At 50.5% G+C, this 27,374-nt stretch overlaps 1 protein-coding gene across 12 annotated transcripts in view; it reads left to right on the top strand.

Moving 5' to 3' along the window:
* LEF1 (lymphoid enhancer binding factor 1) overlaps positions 1 to 22,741 on the top strand; it is a 141,884-nt gene extending 119,143 nt beyond the window's left edge. For 6 of the 12 annotated variants that reach the window (XM_002717171.6, XM_051820129.3, XM_008267506.5 and 3 more), the window contains 3 exons: positions 1,789 to 1,837; positions 2,463 to 2,503; positions 18,969 to 22,741. In XM_002717171.6, coding sequence (XP_002717217.1) covers positions 1,789 to 1,837; positions 2,463 to 2,497 — 84 coding nt within the window. In that variant the 3' untranslated portion in view covers positions 2,498 to 2,503; positions 18,969 to 22,741. The remainder of the gene's footprint in view (positions 1 to 1,788; positions 1,838 to 2,462; positions 2,504 to 18,968) is intronic. The other 6 variants (XM_008267504.5, XM_051820128.3, XM_008267505.5 and 3 more) reach the window with 1 other exon arrangement.
* Positions 22,742 to 27,374: the final 4,633 nt, after the last annotated feature.

Consider the following 27,374-nt stretch of genomic DNA (forward strand, 5'->3'; position numbering starts at 1 on the left):
GGCCAGCAATGGCCATTGAGGGGTGAACCAGCGGCAAAGGAAGACCTTTCTCTCTCTCTCTCTCACTGTCCACTCTGCCTGTCCAAAAAAATAAAAATAAAAAAATAAAAAGACATAAAAGAAACTCACATGTTCCCTCCCTCTCTTTCCCTGTCTTGCTCTCTCCTTGTCTCACTCACCGTGTGGGGATAGAAAGAAAGCAGTTTTCAGGGCGCGAGTATAACGTGAATGTACCTGTAAAGCTTTTCCTCTGCCCACTTTTGACAGGAAGCTGTTTTGCATATCTCTTGAATGAAGGGAAAACCCAACTTTGTTCATTCCAATTCTGTAACAGTCAAAAGGACGCATATCAGTTCCTAAGGCAAACAGAAGCCAAACAAGTGACAGTGCTTAAGCTAAAGATTTTGTCCTTAAAATAGCAGTTCAGGAATAGAACCTAAAGATAAAAAACCAAGGCAACTAGTGCCCAAACACTGTCCCTATCCGCACTGAGATCATGTAAAATAGATACCTCAGTGTTTTCAAAGGAAAATGCCCTATTCAGTGGTGTCACAGGTTTTCATGACTTCAGTTTGTTTTTATGACTTCGGCTAATAACTGAAGTTTTCACCACATTTTTTGGATGAAATTAGTCAAATGCCTGTGTTGTTGGAACTTTCAAGTTGAGTGCTTCATGTGTCCCAGTATTATCTGTACTTCTGTGTTGACCACACATGAGTTTTGTTTTCCTCATGGGAAGAACCCCTTAGTTCTTCCTATCTAATGTAAATATTGATTTATGCCGACACTGGCTGGCAGCTAGAATACATGGTGCTGCTTCCCTCTAGCTCTAGGGCTTGCACCCACAGCCTCGGGGAGTTGCTGCCCCCTATCTCAGCTGTGTTCCCAGTGTGTGGGAGCTGGTGAAGACCTGCCCTGACCAACCCGAGGCCAGGCACCAAGGGGCAGACTGCCTTAGAGCACCCATGAGGAGATCGGTCATGGCTGTGAGCTTGAGTCACCAGGAGCTTGGAAGGGAAGCCCTACCTCTGCCTGAATGAGGGGGGGGGGTGAGGTGCAGGGTGCAGAAGATTCTGGAAGAGCTGATACTTGAGACCTATGACTGCAAGGAAATAGGAGCTCAGAAGAAAAGGTGATGCACATTCTGTTGCAGTTAGTTGAAACTACCTGGTACAGGTTGGTCCTTCACAGAAGTGGAATGTGGCTGTCCTCTATTTTTGAGAGGTAAGAGTTAGGAAAAAAAAAAATGGAAATTAAGACCACTATCAATGGGAGCTAAATACTTTACTTTGTCATGGAGGTGATTTTGAAATAGATTTAAGATTGCGTGCATATAATATGTGCTGTGCCTAAGGAAGTAAGCTTCTTCATTGCTGGGAACAAGTCTGTGGCATCATCTTCAACTTTCCAGGGTCTATCTTAAGCTTCTACCTCTCTCCTTGGTTAGGCCATGCCCATGCCACAAGGGCCATGGATATGTGGTCAGCACTGTGGAGCCTTGAGTTCAGGGTAGAATTTGCAGTAATGTTTACACTGAGCACTAGTGGATTCTACTTCTGTGGTTAATAAGAAAAGAAATGCCACATGGAGCTAGCTTGCTCTGAAGGAGGTTCTGTGGCCACAGCCCTAGTCCATCAGAGTGTGTGTGTGTGTCTGTGTGTGTGTGTGTGAGTGATAGAGCGAGAAGGCATCAGTATCCTTTGTTCTCTGCCTGCCTGTACGCTCACGTCACATTCATTGAGCGCACAGTGCAGTCTGTGAAATGACAGTGTGCCTCTCTTCTTCCAGGGTAAGAAAAAGAAGAGGAAGAGAGAGAAACTACAGGAATCTACATCAGGTAGGTACCGGGTGACTTTGTGGTCAGTTCTCACGCTTCTGCCAAACACCTTTCAGATTTGCCTGCGTCCTTCCACAGCTCCGTTGTGTGATTGTAGTTTGTGATTCTTTAACCCTGCTCTCCTTCCTAAAATCCTTTATAATATTTTTAAAGACTTTTAAAATGTGTGACTGTGGGAAGGTCCATGTCAAAACTTTCCCAAAATCTGTCACCTGGAATCCTGGTTGTGAACTGTGGTTTCTGCATTATTTCTGTTATCTGTGTTCTTGCTGTAACTCTTCTTTTTTTCTATATACATAGCAAAAATACATTTTTATGATTTATACAATATGTTACCTTCTATTCACTTGAGAACCTTTTCTGTGATTTGGGTTTTTAAAAAATGTAAACCATGATGATAGAGTTTATCTTTCTTGTACATTAATACATGGCATCATTGAGGTCCCACTATTCCCTTTTTTCCTTGCATTAAAAATAAGGCCACTACTTGTACTGCACAATAAAAACGGCTGGTATAAGAACCATGAAAAAGCAAACGAGTCCACATGGTGTTGTAGCTGCTGCATATTTGGAATGTACAAAAACTTCTTGAATAAAAATTTGTTAAAGACACAATTTTCTGCAGGTACAGGTCCAAGAATGACAGCTGCCTACATCTGAAACATGGTAAGAACGACTCTCTGGTCCTCCTGCTGCCGTCGCTGTAGAAAGAGGCACTTGCTTGTGAAGCTTCTTGCTCATATTGATTCCATTCAGCATTGCTCCTGAAACAGGAAAACGCCCCCAGAATCAAATCCGTGCTCTTAACAACCTGATGGCGTTTGTACCGGCTACGACTTGGCAGTATAGTTTGCTTTTGTCTCTCCTCTTCTCTCCTCTTGCCTATCCGTTCTTTCTCCATCCCCTTTCCCCTAACTCTTCCTTCTCAACCACTTCTCTCTGACTAGAGGCAAAGAAGAAAGCACAAACCGGGAGCAATTTGGCAAGCTCAGGGGCAGCTTGGAAGGGCAACATGCTGCCCCAGGACCTTTGCTCTCTGGGGACTTACTCTTAGCTGACATGCTGTGTGAATACTTGAAAGTAATTTATTTATTTCTAATGAGAAAGGTACATGGGCTTTATTGGTGATGTTGTTTCTTGAGACGATAGCACAGGCACGTGTTTGATTAACTGTGTTTCTTCTTTCCAGTAAGTTTTGTATTGGTCCCCATTGCTGCGTCTCTTTCTTGTATTTAATGAGTTGTATTTATTTCACCCGTTCTAATTCACTGTTTTATCTACATGACCACCAGCTGAGAGAATGTGGCTTTGTAAGTTAAGGCCCCTCCAGTCCTCATCCGGTCAAACTGCCAATCACCAATCTCCATCTTTGGGGCCGCCCTGTCCTTGCTCATATACTGCCACCGCCCCAGCCCAGGCGATCTCACTTTGCACCTGCCCCAGCCCTTGGACCACTTCCTGCCTCCAGACTGAGTTTTCAGGCAGTCCCTCGTCCTTGTTGCTCCCAGGGGATTCTCTAAAACAGATTGATTGGCTCACTTCCCTGTTAACAAAGTCGGTCTTGCGCATGGCCTGAGGATAAGGGAACAGGTCACTTAGTGAGGATCTGCTTCTCTCAGCTCGGGCTTGCTGTCTGCCTCTCCTCTAGGGCACTCCCAGCTCCTTAGATCACTGGAGGGCACAGGCTTCTCTGTTGAGGAACCGACGGAGCTGCACAGTGTTCTTAGAGGAGAGCGTTACAGGCAGACTGTCTGGTTTGCAACTAAACCAGATGACCACCACTCTAAATGTTTAGCACATTTGATGCCGACATTCCAAGCAGCTTCCCAGTGGTACTAAGTTGATGTGATTTTTAAATCCGCTACATGCCTGGGCGATCTGTTGTGGCTTTTCAACTTTCCTCCTCTGTGAAATGGGAGCAGTGACCGCTCCTGGCATGTAGCTGGAGCTCACTCAGCATTGTTCCTTCCTCCTCCTGCTGAGACCTGAGTCAGTCATCCTCTCCCCGTGAAGCTTTTTTGATCTTTATTCAATCCCCCGGGTTTTTCAGGATCCCGTCCTGGAGGGTTCTGTGGTATCGAAACTCTTCCAAGCTAGTTCTGAGAGGCAGGCTTTTCTCTTAAGTGAAAGAAGAACATTGCTCCATGGAGCCGGCCACACAGCGCGTCCAAAGGCTCACGTGCCCACAAGTGCCATCCACACCTTCTGTACCGTAAGGACTGTTTACTGAGGGGCTGCCTCTGAGCAGCCTCCCGGCTCTGCCATCAGGAGTGCAAGGATGTCCTAGCCACGGCCCCTGCCCTGGGAGCCGGCGGCAACACAGGTGTAAGCCTGGTGGGGTGCACTTGCTGCACGCACTGTGCGTTGTTTGTCTTGTTTTGTTTCTGAAAGAATGCATGCCCGATTGCTTAGAACTGCCAGCAGCCCTTTGCACATGCTGCTTCTCCACAGAAAGCCTCAGACGCACAGCATGCCAGGGGCTGACACTCGGCACTGTCCCGCGCCTTTGCACCAGAATCTTTAAAGCTAACCGCTGCTACCAAAAGGCAGGCAGAAGTGTGTTTTTGCACCTCAAGAGTTTGGTGTCCTTCGTGATTAATATTACATAGTATTCTAGGGGCTGGCGTGGCAGTGCAGTGGGTAAAGCCGCCACCTGGGATGCCGGCATCCCATATGGGCTGCAGTTCATGTCCTGGCCGCGCTTGTGTTCCCTGCAGTGGGGCCATTCATGTGTGAGACCCAGAGGAAGCTTCTCGCTTTGGTTTGGCCCAACCCTGGCAGTTGCAGCCATCTGCGGAGTGAACCAGTGATGGAAGACTTGTCTTTCTCTGCCTCTCTGACTTTCAAATAAATAATAAGTAAATCTTGTTAAAAATTTACATGGTTCCAGCGCCGCAGCTCACTAGGCTAATCCTCCGCCTTGTGGCGCTGGCACACCGGGTTCTAGTCCCCGTCGGGGCGCTGGATTCTGTCCCGGTTTCCCCTCTTCCAGGTCAGCTCTCTGCTGTGGCCAGGGAGTGCAGTGGAGGATGACCCTACATCCCATGGGAGACCAGGATAAGTACCTGGCTCCTGCCTTCGGATCAGCGCAATGTGCCGGCCGCAGCGCGCCAGCCACGGTGGCCATTGGAGGGTGAACCAACGGCAAAAGGAAGACCTTTCTCTCTGTCTGTCTCTCTCACTGTCCACTCTGCCTGTCAAAAAAAAATTTTTTACATGGTATTCTGATGTAAAAGATGACATTATTTTTGTTCTAAAATATATCCTACACACTCTTCTAAAATACAGGTTGAGTATCTCTAATCTGAAAATCTAAAATCCTTGGAAATCCAAAACTTTTTAAAAGCATTCACGTGCTACTCCAAAAAGTTTTGGATTTTCAGAGCATTTTAGATTTTCAGATTAGGGATGCTCAGCTGGTAAAGTCTATGCATTTATTCCATACTCTGAACAGCTGTGATATCTGAAACATTTCTGGTCCCAGGCATTTCAGATAAGGGCTACTCAACTCAGCCCATACTAGGAAGTCATGGCTGTCCTTGTGCTTTCCCAATAATCTGGGCAAGAAAAACAAAAAGACCACCTCCACTGCCCTGAAACACACACACACACACACACACACACACACACACACAACTTCTCATCAGGCACCAGCCTCTGTGCAAGGTGTCATGTCACGAGAACCTCTAGGGGCCTCCCCTCCCAGTCCCGGACCAGCCGCACAGCCACTGTCCTATGGAGAGCAGAACTGGCAGACATTTGACAAGAGTTACTGGGCAGAGGGGAGCTCAAGAGTGGCACGCACAGACTGCAGTCAGTTAGCAGTGATAGTTTGCCTGCTGTCCCCTCATCCCTTTCTCAGACACTGAGCAGCTTTACCGGATGCCTAGTGAACACAGGCAGAGTCGTGAGATGCAGAAAGGCGGTGTTGGATGGAGCGAGGAGGGTCCTTCTCTCGTGCTCTTGGCATTGCTGTGAGAGTGGTTAATGAAAATAAACAGGAAGAGAGCCTCACAGTGGGGCACCCTTGGGGGTTCTGCTCTAGGCTGGTGGTCAGGAAAGGCTCCTCTGAGGAAGTGACCTGGGAAACAACCACTGTTGTTATCCCTGGTACGTGGAAGGGCACTGTGTTCAGAAACAGGCAGTGAAGAGGAGAGACGGGAGGGGCAGAGCGTTGCAGCAAGTGTGGATGAGGAGTGAGGCCCCCAGGCCTGTGCAGCTGGCTCAGGTCCTGCCGTTGTGAGCAAGAGGCTTACTTATGCCTGACAGCCTCTGAGATCAGCTTTCTGGTCTACACTGCCTCCCGGTGTTCCTTTCCTTCCTGATCTGGAATCATCATTGTAGCATCTGAGTGATTCTTTGTAACCATAAGACTTGTACACAATCCGGTTGCTCTGTCTTCTCCTACACACACCCCACCCCACCCCCACCCCCAGCATGACCACCTCTCCTCTGCTTTGGGCTTGATTCCCGCTGTTGTGATCAGTGGACCTTACTGGCTCTTAGTTTTCCAGACCACAGTCTGTGGAAACAGTGGAGGGCAGATAAAACATGTGATGTGAACCAGATCTACAAAGAGTGATTTGAAACCTGTGTCCATGTGCTGAAGCGACTCCCCCAGGGAAAGTTTTTTTTATTTTTTTGAGCGGGTTGAGTCCTCTTATGTGCACGGTGAAGCTGAATGCTATCCTTGTGTCCTTAAAGAAAACTATTAATTTAAGTCTTTTAAGTTCAGACCAGCATGTATGTAGCTCAGATCCTAGAAAACTCTCACGTCTATGAACCATAAGGACGTTGCCTATTGAGAAGGAAAGGTCTCTAACCGTGTTACTCTCTCCGAGGTGTGTGGGTTTCTTGGAGTGCCTTCCTACCTTTGGTGGGAGACACCACCGCAGTCCCCGGCCTCCTGCAGCCCTGTGCACAGGGTGGCCTGTTGGGCAGCTCCTCGCACCCCAGCTGTGTTCCCCTCTCCCGGGTATGTTTCTGAATTCAGGCATCAGGAGAGCTTTCGCTGTGGTGAGGTCAGTGTGAAACAAAGCATGGGGACTGGCAGCCCACTTGACACTGTGCAGCGGCTTTCGGAGCACTCGGGAATGACCGGAGGCCGTCCCCAAGCCGTGAATCTTCTGAGGAAGCCGAATCCAAGCTTTCAGGTTTTGGACTACCTGTCATTTGTGGGAGTTCTGGGAGGCCAGGGCCCCAGGAACAAGACTGCACACACTCCTGCATGCCCACCTGGAAGGCGGCTGCTGTAAACCCCAGACATTTGTGCATTCATTCACTCGGCAAGCATCTAGTGAGGGGCACCATGAGCCGAATGCTGCCTTAGGCAGGGAGGGCACTCGCCGACAGGACTCTGCTTCTGCCGGGGGAGCTCCAGTTTAAGAAGGTACAGGTATCTATTTTTTAAAGATTGATTTATTTTGAAAGAATTAGCACACACGTGGGCAGTGTGGGGTTTTCTGTTCTTCCCAATAAGGCTCACGTTACCAGCCAACCACTGGGCTTTGGGTACTGCCTGCATTGTTCTGCCATCTGATTTCTACTGATCTCATTTCTCAGCCTGTCTGCCACCTCAGCTCAGGTGGGCGTCCTCTCTGAAAAGGAATATAAATATGTGTAAACTCTAGCTCATTGGCACAGCTAGCGTTGTTGATGACTTTGAAATGTCACTTTTTCTTTGTTTTTTTTGTGAATCAACTTGAATGGGTTTTGAAGATTTATTTATTTGAAAGGCAGAGTGAGAGAGGGAGAAGAGATCTATGTGCTGGTTCACTCCTCCGTGGGCCTCAATGGCCATGGCTGAGCCAAGCTGAAGCCAGGAGCCTGGAACTCCATCCTGTCTTCACATGGGTGGCCAGAACCCAAGTGCTTGAGCCATTTTCTGATGCCTTCCCAGGTGCTATAGCAGGGAGCTGGATCAGAAGTGGAGCAGCCATGACACATTCTGGCACCCATATGGGATGCCTGCATTGGCAGGCAGCAACTTTACCCACTATTCCACAATGCTGGCCCCAACACAGACATATTGACGGGTAATGACAACATAATGCTTTATGTTGTGAATAAGTTGCTTACAGTACATTATATAAAAATAAAGAGAAGGGCAAGCATTTGGCTCAGTGGTTAAGATACTGCCTGGGATGCCCATGTCCCACACCAGATGCTGAGGTTTGAGTCCCAGCTCTGCTTCCAGTTCCAGCTTCCTACAGATGTGCACCCTGGGAGGCAGCAGGTGATGGCCCAGGTACTTGGTTCTCTGCCAGCCACATGAGTGACTGGGACTGAGTTCCTGGCTCCTTGCATCAGCCTGACCTGGCCCTGGCTGTAGCAAGCATTTGGGGAATGAACCAATGTCCATCTGTCTGTCTCTCTACCATTCAAGACAAAGGGGGGGTGGGGGGGAGGAAAGAAGGAAGGAAGGATGGATGGATGGACGGACGGACGGACGGACGGACGGACTGACAGACGGACATAAATCCGAGTGAGATCTGAGAAGCCTGCTAGAGCAGATGGCCTTGAGCTGTCCGGTTGGGGAGAGAGTTCTTAGGCCTGACAGCACAGTGATTGGGTTGCCACGAGTCTCTAGTGTTGCGCTGCATGTTTGATTTGGAATATATAACAGCTGAAGAGTTGTCAGATGCCAGCGGTTATCATCAGGTGCTGAACTTAACTTTCTTGTATTCATAAGGAATTACGGAATTAGAAATGTTTAAACTGGAGAATTATTACCCTAAATTTTCTAATCAAAAAACTTTCTGAGTTATTAACATTTACTTTAACAAAAACAAATCCAAAAAGCCCAACCTCTCAAAATTATATAGATTGAAAAGATATTTTTAGATATTTTAATGTATTTCGTTTATTACATAACATCAAAGAGCTGGCTTAAAAGTAGAAACAAGCTACTTTTAGAAACTAGAAAAACCCTCTGGTTACACACAGTCCACATTATGTTTTTGGCTTTGGAATTATCTTTGTCTTGAAGACTTTGAAAGCTAAATGAAGAACTAAGGTTTGTTTTTAGTGAATACGAACGTCAGCCTTTATTCCCTGGCTCCAGAGGGTGTGCGGGGGAGGTTACCGCCAGGCACAGTGCAGCGTGCGGTAGTTGGTTGTGCGGTGCAAGGGTTTACATCTTGAAAGAGAGTTTGTAGCTGTAGCAGAAGAGAGTGTTTGAGAGCCCGATGAGGTGGTTAAAGCCTGGGAACTTGGGGCCCCTGGGTCCTGGGAAGCCTCCCTACCAAGCCGCCAGTCGGAGAGTGCAGCAGAGACCTCAGCAGGCCTGGCGCCAAGGCTGTCACCCTGAGGCTGTGGTTCGAGCCGTGTCCAAAGCCAAGGCTTTAGCCGCGTCGTCTGAGAGTCAGCGTGTGTTCTCAGTATTTTCAGTGGTCTCGTTGAGAGAGATGTTTATTTCCTATAATTGACCTGGTAAGTTTGACACTTTTGCCGGATCCTTTCTCCACGTTCTGTTCCAGAAATGCCTCTGGGTATTTGCTTCTGGGTTGGCATGTTTGGTTAGAAAACAAAGGCAAGCTCCTTAAAAATAATAAAATTTAAAGGAAGTTGGAGCCGGCTAGAGAAATCAAAAGGCCCGTCCAAAGTCTTAAAGTAAAAATTAAGGCTTTGACAACTAGAAATTTGAAAAATGGCCTCTTGGGTTTTTTTTGTTTTTGTTTTTTGTTTGTTTGTTTGTTTTGACAGGCAGAGTGGACATTGAGAGAGAGACAGAGAGAAAGGTCTTCCTTTGCCGTTGGTTCACCCTCCAATGGCCGCCGTGGCCGGCGCACCGCGCTGATCCGTTGGCAGGAGCCAGGTACTTATCCTGGTCTCCCATGGGGTGCAGGGCCCAAGTATTTGGGCCATCCTCCACTGCCCTCCCGGGCCACAGCAGAGAGCTGGCCTGGAAGAGGGGCAACCGGGACAGGATCCGGCGTCCCGACCGGGACTAGAACCCAGTGTGCCAGCGCCGCAAGGCGGAGGATTAGCCCAGTGAGCCGCGGCGCCGGCCCTCTTGTTTTAGATTCTTCATTTTTTTGTAACACACTTAGGAAGTACTGGCCTAGAATTGTTAACTAAATGAGCAGAAGGCGTGGGGAGGGGAGCCTGGGCCTGGGGGTGGGTGGCTGCTGGGTCGGGGGACCCAGGTGTCCCAGAGCAGCCGTGGCAGCACCTGACTGTATAGCTTCCACCTGCACCCTGCTTGGACTGGCCTTTGGGTGGGGCCCCTGCAGGGGCACCTCCGGCCTGCCATCTTAGCACAGTTGTGGGTTAGGTCCAATAGAGACTGCTGATGTCCCTTGTCTCATCTGGGATCTCAGTTCACTCTGATGGCCCAGAGGAGCTTCCCCGCGGCACCTTCCCCAGAATCTTCCCCTCCAAGGCAATGGCCCCTCCATTCTTAGCTGTTTATGTCCCCACATCCCTGCTACACCTGTCAGATTAGCAGAAAACTTGAAGAGAATTCACACGACCCTGACACTTGACCACAGCATTGCTTCCAACATCGAAACAAAGGAGAGGTGACGCCAGGCTTGGTCACACAGTTCTCAACAGAGATGGTGGTATAAGGACACAGTGTGACTCGAGTACGTTCTGTACGGATGCAGGTTTTCACATTCTGAATAGTTGGCCAGGATGCCCTCGGAGCACTCACGTGGTGGGAGCCTTTGGACTGCAAATATGGTTGGCCCTCCATATCCACATCTGCAGAGTCAATGGCAGGTTGAAAATACTCAGGGGTGGAAAATTCCAGAAGTTTCCAGAAGGTGAAACTTGAGTTTTCTACACACGAGCCAGTGCTCCACATCCACGTGACTGAAGCAGTACAGCCTCCTGCCTTTTCTCCGGTCCTCAGTCTCCCCAGCACTTGTTTGAGCGTTGCTAGCTTTGGGTCTCTGTGTGCCGTATAGTCGAGCCCACTGTGACTGTCAATACTGGATAAATAGACTCTGCCCCCTTGTCATTATTCCCTAAGCAGTACATAACTTTACACAGTGTTTACCTCATTATTAGGCATTGTAGTCTAGAGATGGCTTAAAATGTCGGGGAAGTTGGGTTATATGCCAGTACAGTGCTGCTTTATGTAAGGGACTTGAGCATCCAAGGTATCCATGAGGGATCCTGGAACCAGTCCCTCCTGGATACCAAGGGGTAACCGTGCAGAAAACAATACACACTATCTTAAAGGGGAGATTCACCTTACAGATAGAGGCATCTTGTGGAAAACAAGGGAGGTGGCGCAGCGGGGGCAGGGAGAGCTAGGGGAGGGTGGCTTTGCCGGGCTCATCCGTCAGGCTCTTGCTGCCTCTTGTACTTGCTCCTCCCTGAAAACCACTCCCTTCCCCCACTCTGCAGATCAGCTTCCTCAGTGCTTTGAGTTGCATGGGCAGGGCTCCCAAGCTCATATGTTGTTACAGGATCAGTCTCCCAAAGAAAGGACTCTGGTTAGCTCAGCTTGGGTCAGACTTCTACCTCTCCCCAGAGAGAAAGTCACATTGCACGAGACGGCAGTCAGGGGCGCGATGCCCTGGCCTGAGTCACGGAGCTAGATCACTGCGAAGAGAGCCGGACGGCAACCCTGCAGGAGCTCCCTTCAGTTCTGAAGTGAGCTGTGGGCTGGCGGACAGGATGGATGCAGACAGCCGTGGGGTGAGACACAGGGAGGGCTTCATGCATACAGTGAAAGTGCTTAAAACCTCTGTTGCAGTGTCCTCCCCATCAATGCTCTTTTCTCTCCTTCATGACCAAAAGAACCAGAATTGTGAATAAGTTGCCATAGGAAGCAAAAATTGGGAAATCAACCCTTATCTAGTGAGACTGATTATTGTCATTGGAAAAAGAAAGGCAGGGGTGAGAAATAGATGAAACTTGTTACAACCCTCTAGTGATGCATAATATTTAGTGTTCGTGGAAGCCCGTGAAATCAAATTCAGATCAATGCATTAGCATAGCTTCTAGAATGAGAATTTTGCCCAGATTCTGTTTAATAGCATACTTTTCTCACTGAGCTATCTGTAACTGGAAATGAGCCCCATGGATGGAGGTTTATCACTTTAAGTCCTGAAAACGCTTGTGGATGCATCTCATCTTCAGTAAAGGGAACTATTTCATGCACTGAAATATACCTTATAATAAATACAGCACCCACTAACAAGGAATGTGTTGGTTTGCCACTATTCTAGATGAACCCAAATCATGTGCAGTTTTTTTTTTTAAAAAGCTTTATATGATTTTCTTATCTTCCTTCCTTCGTTGTTTGGAATTATCTGCCTCCCCATAGTAGCATGTGCCTGCCATGTGGACTTAGGAATAATAGAATAAATTAGGTCTAATTTGTGGTGTAGCCAGCGCACTTATAAAGAAGGGTAAAATGTGCTATTGTTGTGCATAAAATCCTTGGCCATCACTGGGACACCTTGAGGCTTTTCATGCTCTTAGTTGTGTTCTTCCTACCTGCAGCTACCAGGTAATGGGGGGGGGGGGGGCTGGGTGAGCCCTAGCAAAGGAACTTCATTCCTTTTGACAGAATGAGAGAAAAATTAAAGACATTCAGTTGAACAATATTGCTCACATTTTGGCTTAAGTTTTGTTTTTTTTTTTTTTTTTTTTTTTGACAGGCAGAGTGGACAGTGAGAGAGAGAGACAGAGAGAAAGGTCTTCCTTTTGCCGTTGGTTCACCCTCCAATGGCCGCCGCTGCAGCCGGCGCACCGCGCTGATCCGATGGCAGGAGCCAGGATCCAGGTGCTTTTCCTGGTCTCCCATGGGGTGCAGGGCCCAAGCACCTGGGCCATCCTCCACTGCACTCCCTGGCCATAGCAGAGAGCTGGCCTGGAAGAGGGGCAACCGGGACAGAATCCGGCGCCCCGACCGGGACTAGAACCCGGTGTGCCGGCGCCGCAAGGTGGAGGATTAGCCTATTGAGCCACGGCGCCGGCCTTAAGTTTTTTTTTTTAAGATTTATTTGAAAGTCACAGTTACACAGAGAGAGAAGGAGAGGCAGAGAGAGAGGTCTTCCATCCAATGGTTCACTCCCCAATTGGCCACAACTGCCAGAGCTGCACTGATCCGAAGCCAGGAGCTTCCTCCGGGTCTCCTACGTGGGTGCAGGGGTCCAAGGACTTGGGCCATCCTCTACTGCTTTCCCAGGCCACAACATAGAGCTGGATTGGAAGTGGAGCAGACAGGACTAGAACCCATGCCCATATGGGATGCCTGCTCTTCAGGTCAGGGCGTTAACCTGCTGTGCCACAGCACTGCCCCCTTGGCTTAAGTTTTAAATTCATATCTGGTCTGAAGTTTTCTAGGCTTCTAGGTGCACTGTTCATGAGTATTACATTTTTCTTTCGGTTTCCCTCTTGGGCTGCTTTTTCTCAGCTCATGCTGTTTTGGGAGACAGTCTTTGCCATGAGAGACTTTTTACTTGTTATGCAGCCTGCACTGTTAGTAACTTCTACAAGAACTTCCATAAATGGGGCAGTTCTTGCTTTTTGCCCTAAGTGTGTTGCAAGGTTGGAGCAGTGGAAATGGTGTCTACAGGCTGTGTGTTCTGCCCTTGGTTCTGACAGATGCCTCTGCATGTGTTACCACCTCTTGTCCTCGCGGCAGTCCTGATTAGGGGAAATTGTCCAGTGCCGTGTGGCTGGCGTTGGCTTCACCATTCCATCTCTGATCCCCTCTCTCAACCTCCACAGTCCCTGGTGGTGGCCGTGCCCTTTCAGAGTGCCCAGCACATGCAGAGCTCCTCCCACCTGTCTCCTGTCCCCTCAATGCCCAGCATGAGGTAGAGTGGCTCGTTATCTCCACCTTACTGGTGAGGAGACTGAGCTCCCCAGGATAACTCAGGTGGTCGCAGATGGAGCGCTCGGGGCTTCTGTCCTCAGGGCCCTGCTTTTCACCCACAGGCATCATGGCCTCCCCATACCACATAGACCAAATCAGACACACAGGCTAGTGGTAAATATGGTTGGTTTAGAGAAAACTAAAGATAAGAACGTGCACTGATCCTGTTGCCTCATTTTTAGAAGGTGAAGTCAGCACCTTTAGTGTGGGAGGATTTCCCACACAGATTTGGGCTGGATAAAGAATTTGGAGGTAGGTAGATGAGGGGGTCCACCTAGCACTTCAGTTCCCGGAACTAAAGTGGACTTCGAGGCGCCCTCATGGAGAGCCATGCTCCACAATGTTCCTCCAGGATTGGAGAGGTCGTTGGGGCCCAGCCTACCAGTGAGATGTGCGTCCTCACAGAGGAGACGCGAAAGCCTGGGCTGATGGGGGAGGAGGACCCGAGGTTTCCCCAGCGTGGTTTGTTAATAGGTCCAGGCCTGTTTAGAGTCATCGCAACATTCCCAAAGTCTGCCTCGACTGATCAAGATGCCTTTGGATCATCACAGGGGAGGAAGCTGCCTGAGGTCCTCTGGCCTTGCCTTGTCCCAGCCTGGGTCTGAGGACGGGTCTGACGAGCCCTCCTCCTCCCCCAGCTTCCAGGCCTTTCTGCTTCAGAGCTTTGTGTTTTGTCTGTGGAAACAAAACTCGAGTGTGATCCTTCCTTTTCTAAATTACTAGGCAGGGTTTACTGCCAGGAGCCCAACCTGGAATTCTTTAGGTTCTATTTGGCTCCTAGGAATGATTTTAAAATTGCAAACTTAATTCATTTGGTTCTTTTTAAAAGACTTTTTAAAAAATTAGTTGAAAGACCAACACAGACACATCCATCTTCCACCTACTGCTTCACTCCTCAAGTGGCCACAACAGCTGGGGCTCAGCCAAGCTGAAGCCAGGAGCTCCTTTCAGGTCTCCCGCGTGGATGGCAGGGGCCCAGATACTTGACCATCATCCAGCTCTTCTCAGACATTACCAGGAAGCTGAATAAGAAACTGAGTAATAGGGCTGCTGCTGTAGCACAGTGGGTTAAGTCGCCATCTGCGATGCCAGCAATCCCATATGGATGCTGGTTCGAGTCCTGCCTCGAGTCCTGGTTTCTCCCCTCCCGAACCAGCTTCCTGCTAATGCACTTGGAAAAGCAGAAGATGGCACAAGCGCTTGGGCCCCTGCACCCATATAGGAGACCCAGAAGAAGCTCCTGGCTTCAGCCAGGCCCAGCCTCAGCCATTGTGACCATTTGGGGTAGTAAACCAGTAGACAGGAGCTCGCTCGCTCTCTCCTCCTCTCTGTAACTCTGCCTTTCAAATAAATCTTGAAAAAGGAAACTGAATAGCCAGGACTCAAAGCGGTACAGCAGTGTGGGATGTGGACATCACAAGTGGTGGCTTCACCCACTATGCCATGCCAAACCTGCTTTAAATTCTTTAAAATTTTTATTTGCAAGGCAGAGCTCCCACCACCTCCCAAATTCCCACAACGGCCAGGTTGGGGTTGGGGCCAAAGCCCATTAAGACATCAGTTGGGACACCTGCGCCCCGCATCAAAGTGTCTGGGTTTGGTTCCTGCTGGTGCAGACCCAGAAGCAGCGAGGACAGTTCAAGGGTTGAGTTCTTGCTGCCTACATTGGGCTTTCTCTATCATGCCTTCAAATAGAGCGGACCTTGGAGTGCCTGACTTCTGAATGCAGTCTGCCCGCCTCCAGGACAAGGTGCTGTTGCCTCGTGAAGGACCTTTAGGATGGAAGGCAGGAATGAACGATAATTTAGCTCCAAGGCAGTACAGCCAGGGCACACGTGTAGCTCCTTCGGAGCTCCTTCGGACACTCACTGATTGATCTTAGGCAAGTTAGTAAACTCCCGCAGCCCTAATTTCCTTATCTGCAAAAAGGATGTGTGGAGCTATAGACGGTTACCTGAAGTCCCGGGCACAGAGCCCACGTCCAGGGCCGATGTTCTTCCTTTTTCCTCACCAGTTTCACTAGACAGGCCCCGGGGACCAGTGCGAGTCTTGTCACTCTCCGGGGGTCACCTCAGGCCCGTGACTGACCACACGCCTCAGTGTCCACTGCTAAAAAGGCAGGGGCTGGCGAGTCAGATCTCGCCCGCTTCCTGCTCTGCTGTCTGCACCCCACTTCCTGCATGCACAGGTAACGTTGTGCAACGTGGGTTCACGCCCTAAAATAACAGGCTTTTGTCTGTTTTCCCCCAGGCAGGAAAACTCAGGTGCCTGCTGCACTCCAATTGCTGCAATTACAACCTACATCTCTGCCCGTTTCTCACAGGCCGATCTCTGTATTCCCTCCTCCGTCCTTTAAGGCTCCGGCGCCTTGGAAGTGGGGTGTGAGGAGGGAGAAGGGGTCTTTGATTTATCCACTGTGGTTTCTCTGCAGCTGAGCAGGCAGGTGACGTTACTCAAAGCCAAGGGGCACCGCCGCTTGTTTCTAGACCAGCTTGGGTCCCAGGTTGTGAGGGCCACGCCCCCTCTCCTTCGTAAATCGGGGTCCTAGCACAGCCCTGGGGAAGGGCGCCGGGCTGGTGAAGCCCTGGTTCTTTGCTACACTAGATTTGACCTGGGGGAGAAGGGATGTCCCCCATTTCCCTTTCTTTACTTCTTTGAGGGATGTTTGCCTCCCGGAAACAGCTCCTCTTGAGACCTTGAGCACCTGGGCTCTTGGTAAGTGGCTCTGCCCACCAGGGTTCCTGGTTGGCTGGGTGGGAGCGGAGTGCGGTCCAGGAGAGCATGATGGCTTCCAGTTGGAAGCGGGACGCGCTGCCTTGGAGCCCGCCAGACCAGCGGCTGGCATGGGGACTCACGGAGGAGCCAGCCCGAGCCTCCCCAGATGTGAGGCGGGCCTGGCTGCGCTCCCTTTGAAGCTGAGCGCGGCCGGGAGAGTAATTGCCGGCTTTGATTGCACAGGCTTCGCGGCTGGGTCGGGCTGTGCTGAGGCTCGCCTGGCCCGGCCCAGCCTCCCCGCAGCCCCCCAGTGAAGCCTCAGATGTGGGAAGGCTCCAGGCTCCGGAGCTTCATGCCTGTGGTTTCTTGAAAAGAAATCTTGATTTGACCTGTTTTCTATCTGTAAAACAACCCTGGGAGGCCCCCTCTGCTCCCATCTGGGGGTAAGAGCTGCCCTACCCTAGTGGCCAGGGCCACGCCCCCGACTTGACAGCGAGGGCGTGCCGCTGTGAGAGCGATGCTTACACCCTTAGGAAAGAGCCTCCCCAGGGCCAGCTCCTCAGCGAGGTTCAGGGTGGCGCTGTTGGGGGATGGAACCAAGAGACCACAGGAGGAAGCGACTGTGGGGTCAGGGGCTCTCAGGGGTCTCTCCAGGCAAGGCACACAGGGTGGGCCCTGGAGGGCACCTGCCACCTCGGGCAGGCCTGTGTCGTCACAGTTGAGACAGAAAATCAGAAGAGGCAGAGAGGGTGCTTTCAGGTAAGGCGAGGAAGGGAGAGGGTGGGCCAGCAGTGTGGCGTGCTGTGGCCTGGGGGAAGTCAAGCCCCGCTCAGGCCCAGGGGCGCTGCCTGTACCTCAGGACCAGAGCTCGCCTGATCCCAGCAGAGGGGCAGCTTGTCCTGCCCCCTGCCAGACGTTCCTGCTGCCAAGGGCGTCCCAGGGCTCATCGCAGGCTGCCAGCCTAGCACTCAGCAGGAAGCTGGAAGCGGGAAAACCTTCCCGGAAGAGCAGCCTCGACCCTGGCTTTGAAAACCTGTGAGGCAAAAGTGCCACCTCAGACAGCTCCGCCGCTCGCATGCATCTCGGGCTCCACCTCAATAAGCCCTCTTGCCTGCTGCTTGGAAAGGCAGGGCCACGCTTTGGCGCGCAGGTTAAATAGAAAAGAAAAAAAGCACAGCGCTGTAGTGTGAACGTTCCTGTTACCCAGGGAAAGGTCAGCTGGGCATAGAACAGGAATTGTCGTCAGACCGTTCGCTCAGTTGAAGGCAGCGCAAGGCTGACCTGCTTTTGCCTTTTCCAGTAGCTAGTCATTTAGGAGACAGTCTCTTCACGGTTCACATCTGTTTCTGGGGACAGCACCGGTGGTGACTGCAGTAGGAGTGCTGGCTCCGTGACACCTGCGGCGTGAGCACCTTGACTCCATGAGCCGGCCGCAGCCTCCGGGGCAGGCGCCCTCACAACCCTGTTCCGTGCATCACTGTCTGCCCACAGAAGCACATGACTAACCGGCCATCCGGAGTGGTTTTCACCCTCAAGCTGTGTCAGAACTTGCTTTGATTTCTCTTCCGATTTCTCTCTCCACTCAGAAGCACTCGGTGGAATATGGAAATCTCATTTAGAATTAAAAAGGAATGCATAACAAGGATGTCCGTCTCAAGCACATGAGTTGGGATTCATGGGAGGCTGGGGAGGAACACAGCGCTGCTCAGCTGAGCTCACCCCCTCCCCGGGGCGGGGCAGGCAGCCTGGGCCTTCACCCTGCCTTTACTTCCCTTGTCTGTCTCATCTTGCGACAACGTGGACTTCTTTGTGACCGCTTCCCACGGCCTGTGTTAAAGCTTTGAGCATTTGGGATTTCTCCTCAATGAAAATCATCGTCACCAATACCCAGCTCCAGTTGCTTCAAAATACTTGCTGAGCATATTCCCAGGCTAACGTTAGAGGTGCTGGGCTTAAGAGGGAAAATAAAGGATTTTGAGAATTGTCAGGGCTTCAGTAAACCCAGAGTGGCCGGTGTCCTAGGGCCTGGGGACGTGAGTGGCCAGGTCAGGCTGGGCTTGTCCTTACAGGAGCCAGCAGTATGCTGGCTGTTTAGTGTTCATGCTGTGTAGAATCATACAACGGCTCCCCACAGTGGCCCGAATGCACCAGGCCCTTGAGAATCACAAGCCGGGCCCTGGCTGTTGCTGCCTTTTCACCACCCATTGCCTACTGGTGTTCTTTAGACATGCTTGCTGTTTATTTGTCCGGGGTGGGGAGGGGCATTTTTGGCATTGCTGTTTTGTTTTTATGATGACCCAAAGTATGAAGTGCATCTCACATCAGAACTCCGTACATACACATTTCATGGAGCCAGAGTAAAAATGTCAAGTCAATACACGATCCTCACCCCGAGATAACGTCTGAGGATTTGTGGATACCGTAGCACAATCTGTTTTAGCCGTCACCAAATCCGAAAAACGGATTGATCAAGTGCAGAGGTGCTGAGACGTGCTGTGTTTAATACAGGTTACGGTCTACTTAGAGGCCTGTGGCAGATTCATATTAACAGCATTTCATTTGTTCCTTCTTGAGGTGGAAAACGAAGCTCATTCCCCACGTGCAAAGCCAAGGCAGCGACCCCAGGACCTCTTCTGGAAATGGAAGCTTGTTGAAAACCCAGACTGTCTCCACGGCTTGCCCAGTCGACCCCAAAGGAGCATTTGACACCAACTTCACCCGAGGTCACTGCTGGAGACGCCGATCCATACAGACAATCACTGCCAACTCCCCCCTCGCCCGCCCCCACTGTCTACTGCAAGAGCCCAGATCCAAAAGAAAGCGTAAAACGGTTTTGTTCAAGGAAATTAGAAAGCACACGAGACGCTAGCAGGCCCTGGGTCAGCCGAGCAGCTTCTCTCCCCTCACCTCTGCGTGCACTTCCCAGAGCGTTTTGCGTCCACACCTGTAACCTTTTGGCAAGGACAGTAGCTCGGCTGTATTTGCCTGCCACGCGCAACTGGAGCCAGCAGCCGGCACACCCGCCGGCGTCGCCAGTGGAGGGATTTGAGGAAGAGTTCCCTCTTCGTTCCTCTCTTCATTTTCCTTTCTCTTCCTTTCTCCTAAAGCTTTTATTTAACAGTGCAAAAAGGATCAATCTTATGTTTGCTTGGTTTTTTTTTTAAACTTGAATTTTTTTTTAACTTACACTTTTTAGTTTTTGGTTTTGTTGTATATTTTGCTGGCTATGAGCTTTAAAAAATTCAAAGGTCTGGAAAATTTTGAAATAAAGCAATGAAAAGCAGCCTCCTTCCGAGAGAGAGCTTATCCAAACTCTGCCAGCTCCTCTGACCTGCCTGATGAGCAGTGGCCTCTGTGGTCAGGTGTTCAGAGCTAAACAAATGCAGTAGCCACATCCACACCATCAGGAGCAATGGGCAGTCCTATTTCATTTTCCTTCCGATTTTTTTTTTTAGTGGTTAACAGATACTTTGAGCAGAGCGGTCTGCAGTGAATTTTCATTTCTTTTCCTTCTCACTCCCTTATTGTAAAAAAGCCCAGCACTTGAATTGTTATTACTTTAAATGTTCTGTATTTGTATCTGTTTTTATTAGCCAATTAGTGGGATTTTATGCCAGTTGTTAAAATAAACATTGATGTACCCATTTTTTTTTAAATAGCAAGGCACAGCCTTTGCCCCAAACTGTCATCTAACGTTTGTCATTCCAGTTTGAGTTAACGTGCTGAGCATTTTTTAAAAGAAGCTTTGTAATAAAACATTTGGAAAAAAAAAGGTGTCATTTCATTAGTAGAGGCATTCCTGATCCTCTGGAGGCGGCAGAGAACTGGATCCGCAGGCGGGCCGGGGCGCTGGAGTACACTGGGGCCCCTTCCGTGTCCCCCGAGCACGCTGCCCTCAGGTGCACCTGGATGGCTGGGGCCGCCTTCTCTTCCAGGTGTGGATACAGAGCAGGGGCAAAGGAGAGGAGTCACAGGTTAGACGGCGTGAGGCTCCTCACCACCCTCGCGCGCCGTGGCTGTTGGTTGCCATGGTCACTGCGTGTGTGCGGCCACCTTCTCGCTCTGCAGCATGCTGGTTCCCAAACTGGGCTCCTCAGATTATGGGTTCCAGTGGGGAACTCCCACCCAGCCTTCCAGAGTTAGCATGTATGGTCCCAATTTTGTTTTTTTAAATAAAAGATTTGAAAGGCAGAAGTAGAGACAGCAAGAGATCTTCCATCTACTGGTTGTCCAAATGGCTCCAATGACCAGGGCTGAGCCAGGCTGAAGCTAGGAGCTTCTTCCAGGTTTCCCACATAGGGGCAGGGGCCCCATCTTCTGCTGCTTCCCCAGGTGCATTAGCAGGGAGCTGGATCAGAAGTGGAGCAGCCAGAACTTGAACTGGCACCCATATGGTTTGGCAGTTTTGCAGGCCATGGCTTAACCCGCTGCATCACAGCACCAGCCCCAAGTCCCCAGTCCTCAGTGTGTAATCCATAGTTTACCTTAAATTTTTGTTGTATTAATATGTAACTTAGTATTGCACTTGGTAAAACCTGCATGTTTAAAGTGTCTATCTCATGTTCTTCCACAGTGGTTTTCCCTGCTACTTTGAGAACCACCGATATTGCTAGTCTAACTTAAAGCTCTCTTGCTGAAATTCTAGTTTTCTCCACCCTTTAATGCAGCTGGGGAACAGCTGGCTCCCATACTTGTAATAACCCTCCATGTACTGTACTTGAAGATTGCCATTAAATCACCCCTCAAATTTCTCTTCTCCAGGCTAAGTAATCCCAATTCCTTGAACCTTTCATCATCAGTCCTTTAATCATTTTCATTACTATCCTCTGGAACCTCTCCAATTTCTGTTCATTTAGTCCTAAACTTGAACCAGAAAAAAAAAGTATTATATTCAGAGGACCTACTTGTTATAAAGATTTCATATTCAGGCCAAGCCAGAGCTTCATTTGAAAATTATCCGAGTTTTGATATGTATGAACCAAGTAGTTAAAAGACTAAGGCTGGAATTTAGCAAATTCAACAAAACTGTAGAAGTGACACTGCAGAATTAACTTTAAAATAAAGTGTAGCAACACATTGTGTTTTTCTAGATCTTAGATTAATTAAAATTTGCTCATCGAGGAAACAGATGTACTGGGAAATAAACCTCCAGCTCAAGGCTCCAAAGCCCACTCGACTTCTCTCCTGGTCGTCCTCTAAGTTCGTGATACACCAGAAGCGAGTCAGCGGAAATGGGTCGTTCGGCCCCTCTGAGCCCTTGCCTGCGTCCACAAACAGGCCCTACTCCTAGTTTTTGGTAGTTCTCACAGGATATCTTTCCCCCAAAATAACTTCCATCTTACTGCACAGTGCTCATTCCTGGCCACTTGATATAGTTTGAGGACACTTAAGAGTCCCCTGAAATCCGTGATCCGGCCAAGGTAACCGCAGGTGGGACCCAAAATATTCCCTATGGATAGTGGCTAGTCTGAGTTGATAATTGGTATGACCTGTGAATGATGTTAGAAATACCCAGATGGGGGGCCAGCACTGTGGCGCAGCAGGTTAAAGCCTTAGCCTGAAGTGCCGGCATCCCATATGGGCACCAGTTCTAGTTCCAGTTGCTCCTTTTCCGATCCAGCTCTCTGCTATGGCCTGGGAAGGCAGTAGAAGATGGCCCAAGTCCTTGGGCTCCTGCACCCGCATGGGAGATCCGGAAGAAGCTCCTGGCTCCTGATCTGCGCAGCTCCGGCCATTGTGGCAATCTGGGGAGTGAACCAGCAGATAGAAGACCTCTGTCTCTACCTCTCTCTGTAACTGTCTCTCAAATAATAATAAAAAAACCAGATGGGGCCGGCATTGTGGCACAGTGGGATAAGCCACTACGTGACACCAGCCATCCCGTATGGACCCTGGTTTGATTCCTGGCTGCGCCACTTCTGATCCAGCTCCCTGCTAATACACCTGGGAAAGCAGCAGAGGGTGGGCCAAGTCCTTGGGCCCCTGCACCCACATTGGAGACCCAGAAGAAGCTCCTGGCTTCGGCCTGGCCCAGCTCTGGGCATTGCAGCCATTTAGGGAGTGAACAAGCAGATGGAAGGTCTGTCTTTCCCTCCAACTCCACCTTTCAAATAAAACTTTAAAACCCACACACCCCCAGATAGCCCTTGGCAGAGAAGTTTCCCCATGCTGCTCTGGAGACACACGCCAATGGGGCCATGGCCAGAGCGCCAGCCCTCCAGCCACTGCTGGTGTTCCAAGTCGCAGGGTTGCTCCCTTCACTGCAGTTACCTCCAAGGAAGGGCCCATGCGCACAACAAGATGTCTGCGTGGGTTTCCTTGTAAGGAAGCGGAGGCAAAGGTGGAACTCGAGACACAGTGGTTGCTCAGCCAACTCCGTTCACTACGCCACCTCCCACCCGGCATCTGGGAGGGACAGCGCTGCTGTGGGGACCGCCCTGCTCAGGACACAGGTGGAGATCTGCACCGCCTTGCACAGAGGCTGTGGAAGTGGCCTAGAGTTGAGCATCCGAAGCCTAACGGAAGGCTGTCATTCTAGACACCACTTATTCAGATCCTGGGGCTCAGTGACCAGACACCGTTCTAGAAGTTGCTAACTTTCTTATCTCTGCCACCTTATTCTGCAGGCCAGAGTGGCTGAGGGGGCGTGGAGGAGGGGAGGGCGTGCTGAAGCCAGCTCTTTAGAATAAGCATCGTGCGCGTGAATCAGCCTACAGAGAAACGTCCTACGTGGGAAGCTAGCAGTTCATCGTTAACACCTGAGGAGTGAAAACCGGTGTTCCCCTACTCTCCTGCACTGAAGAACAGGGCTGCAGGTTATCACCGCGCTGTGGGTCACGGTCTACTGGTATTGAGAAGCAATCAGCAAGGGGGTGGAATATGGAACCAGGTGTCAGCTAAGGTCCTCACCCATGAGGCACCCACGTAAACAGCCACTCACCCACCATCTTCCTGTACAAAAGCTGGGGAAGCCACGTGGGAGCCCACAGTGTCTGGCTCTAGCATAAGGCCAGGAAATGCGCTGAGGAAGGCAGGAAGGAAACCCCTCTCCCAGCTCCACATGCCTCCTCTTGGGTTCAGGACAGGGAATCGGCCCAGGCCCTAGGCCAGACCCACCACCATGAAAACCAAGGCCGGGCAAGGCCTTCGGGACTCCGTTAGCCGAGGGGCAGACTCCCCGAGCAACCGGGTGGGAGGGGGGACCAGGAGCAGAGGGGTGTGCGGTGGCCTCATGAAGAGGGGAGCTAAGCACACAGCCCCAGCCGCTCCTTCTCAGGATCAGCCCTGAAGCAGCAGGGACTTTGCTTGGCTGGAAGAGGGTAAGCGGAGGCCCCCACAGTCCCCACTCACACCACAGACACCCGACGCATTTACTACCAAAGAACTCGGGCCCCACGGTTTGAAGAGCTCAAGGGTTACCATACCACTGCACTGCCCCTGAGAAAGGAAGGGCCCAGCCAGGCTCTGGCTGTACAGTGGTGATAAAACCCACACCTCCCAGGGCCCCCAGAAAACAGCTGGGCAGCCCCACCCGCCATCCTGCTGACCTGGATGCAGCCAAGCCCCCCCCGCCCCCGCCCCGACACCCACAGGCTTAGCCCTGAGAAGCAACTGGACAACTCTCCGAGTGCAGTTGCACCTGCAGACGAACAGCCCTGCCCCCCCACTTACCCGCCGCCCTGGAAAGCGAGCGAGTGGCCTTTCCTTAGCGGCTGGGCTCACTGAGGCCCCGGGAAGCAGAGGGGGCAGCCTCACCCGCCTCCCAGGGCCCCGAGAGGCACCTGAGCAACCTGTTCTCAGAAGCTCGGCCCATTGTCAGCAGAGGCCCGGGGACGCAGACACTTGGTCTTGCCCAACCACCCTGGGCCCCAGCGAGGTAGACTTCCCTGAGCAGGTCAGCCCCCGGGGATTCCATGAAATTGCAGACACCAGCAGGCTTCCTGCCCCCCTGCCAGGCACACATCCACCTGGGCCCACAGGGGTGGCCCCAGACTCCTGACCCTCAAACTGATGGGCACGACCCCCCTGCAGCCAGGTACATCCCACACAGCACTGCCAGTGAACCCGCCCCTGCTAAGGAGCTGCATCCCAACTGCTGGTGCAATCCCACAAGCCCTCCAAGCCTCGGCCACTGAGACACCGTCAGACGTCACCAACACCACCTACAGCTGAGGAAGCTACAGGGTCACTACGCTTTCGTGCCCACCTGGCACCAAAGTCAACACAGCATATCCAGCCAACATGCCAGGCCGCACGCCAGCAGGTCTCCCACGGTGAAAGCCACCCTATACGATTGGGAGAAGCAAATGACCAAAAACTACCACAGGGACACAAGAAACACGAGGAAACTAACTCCTTAGCAACAGAACACAAAGAAATGAAAATAGATAAATTGCCTAACAATTCAAAACGACAATTTTAAGGAAATTTTCTGAGATACAAGAGAATACAGTCAATCCAATGACTTTATGAAGACGACTCCAGGGCCGGCGCTGTGGTGTAGTAGGCTAAACCTCAGCCTGCGGTGCCTGCATCCCACACCCAGTTCATGTCCCGGCTGCTCCTCTTCTGATCTAGCTCTCTGCTATGGCCTGGGAAAGCAGAAAATGGCCCAAGTGCTTGAGCCCCTGCACCCACATGGGAGACCCGGAAGAAGCTCTTAGCTTCTAGTCAGCCCAGCTCTGGCTGTTGTGGTCATTTGGGGAGTGAACCAGTGGAAGGAAGACCTCTGTCTCTCCCTCTCTAATTCTACCTCTCAAACAAAATCTAAAACAAACAAACAAACAAACAAAAACCCCCAAGATGATTCATAACACTAATAAATTAAGTAAAGAGAGAAAGGTCATAAACAAGAACCAGTGAGAAAGCTTGGAGCTAGGGGCCAGCCTTGTGGTCCAGCAAGTTAAGCCACTGCTTGTGATGCCAGCATTCCATATCTCAGCACCAGTTTCAGTCCTGCCTGCTTCCAACCCAGCTCCCTGCTAATGCACCTGGGAAAATGGTAGAGGATGTCACAAATGCTTGGGCCCTGCCACCCAGGTGGGAGACCACAATGGAGTTCTTGGCTCCTGGTTTTGGTCTGACCCACCAGCAGCCATTGTGACCATTAGGGGAGTGATCCAGCAATAGAAGATATGTCTCTGTCTCCCTTTGTTGCTCTGCCTTTTTTTTTTTTTTTTTTTTTTTTTTTTTGACAGGCAGAGTGGACAGTGAGAGAGAGAGAGACAGAGAGAAAGGTCTTCCTTTTGCCATTGGTTCACCCTCCAATGGCCACCGCGGCCGGTGCGCTGCGACCGGCACATTGCGCTGATCCGAAGCCAGGATCCAGGTACTTCTCCTGGTCTCCCATGCGGGTGCAGGGCCCAAGGACTTGGGCCATCCTCCACTGCACTCCCGGGCCACAGCAGAGAGCTGGCCTGGAAGAGGAGCAACCAGGATAGAATCCGGCGCCCTGAGCAGGACTAGAACCCGGTGTGCTGGAGCTGCAAGGTGGAGGATTAGCCTAGTGAGCCGCGGCGCCGGCCCTTGCTCTGCTTTTCAATGTTAATAAATTTTAACTATATCTTTAAAAAGAAAGAAATCCTGGAGCTGGAGAACCTGCTAAGTGCAAGTGAAAACACAGTTGGGAGCTTCAGAAGACCTGAGCAAACAGAAGAAAGAATGTCCAAGCTTGAAGACAGGTCTTTTGAAATAACCCAGACAAAAGGGGGGGAAAAAAGCCCTTTGAGACTTATGGGACACCATAAAGCAAGCAAACATTTGCATTATGAGCGCTCCTGAAAGAGAAGGGGAAGTGTCTAGAGAACCTGTCTAATGACCTGGTAATTACTGAATACTCTCCAAACCTTGGCAAAGATATAGGCATCCGGGTCCTGGAGGCCCAAAGGATCCCTAGCAGATTTGATCAGGAATTCCTTTCTAAGGCATATTATAATCAAAATGATGAGAGAGAGAGAGAGAGAGTGAGAGAGAGAAAGACTGACTCTCTAAAATCAGAGAAAGAATTGCATCAAATCACTTATAAAGGAACCCACAGCAGACTTCTCACTTGAGGCCTCACAGGCCAGGAGGGAATGGGATGCAGCCGTCCAAGTGCTGGAAGAGCTGCCAGCCTAGACGACTACACCGAGCGAAGCCGTTCTTCAGAAATGGAAGATGTTCCATGACAAGGAATGCGTCAGCACCGGAGGGCCCTACAGGACACGCTGGAGGGAGGCCTCCTTTAGAACTGATAACCAGCAGTAGGGACACACTCAAGGCACAAATCCCAACAGTGGAGCAGCACACAAAGCAGAAGGAAAAAAAAAAGGAATGATCCATATCTTATTTTTCATTTTTCTGGATTGGATTTGTCATATTTAGTAAAGGGTTTTTTTTTTTAACCTGGATTAATTAGGACTAAGTTGTATAATTTTTTTCTCGTAGTCTTTAGGTTTTGTTTTTGTTTTTTTTTTGTTTGTTTGTTTTTGTTTTTGTTGACAGGCAGAGTGGACAGTGAGAGAGAGACAGAGAGAAAGGTCTTCCTTTGCTGTTGGTTCACCCTCCAATGGCCACCGCAGCTGGTACACTGTGGCTGGCGCACCGCGCTGATCCGATGGCAGGAGTCAGGTACTTATCCTGGTCTCCCATGCGGGTGCAGGGCCCAAGGACTTGGGCCATCCTCCACTGCCTTCCCTGGCCACAGCAGAGAGCTGGCCTGGAAGAGGGGCAACCGGGACAGAATCCGGTGCCCCGACCGGAACTAGAACCCGGTGTGCCAGCGCCGCAAGGTGGAGGATTAGCCTAGTGAGCCATGGTGCCGGCAAAAACATAAGGTTTAATCATCAGAGTTACGCTGGTCTCTTTAAGATGAGCTGAAAGGCATTCAATGCTTCTCTATTTTCTAAAAGAACATATTGTTGTGCTATTACTCCTTAGGTAAATATTAGGTAGAATTCACAGTAAAACTATTTAGGTCTTTAGTTATCTTTGAGGGAAGAT

This window comes from Oryctolagus cuniculus, chromosome 8, assembly GCF_051225735.1.
Source record: "Oryctolagus cuniculus isolate XC-2025 breed Fujian yellow rabbit chromosome 8, ASM5122573v1, whole genome shotgun sequence".
Classification (NCBI taxonomy): domain Eukaryota; kingdom Metazoa; phylum Chordata; class Mammalia; order Lagomorpha; family Leporidae; genus Oryctolagus; species Oryctolagus cuniculus.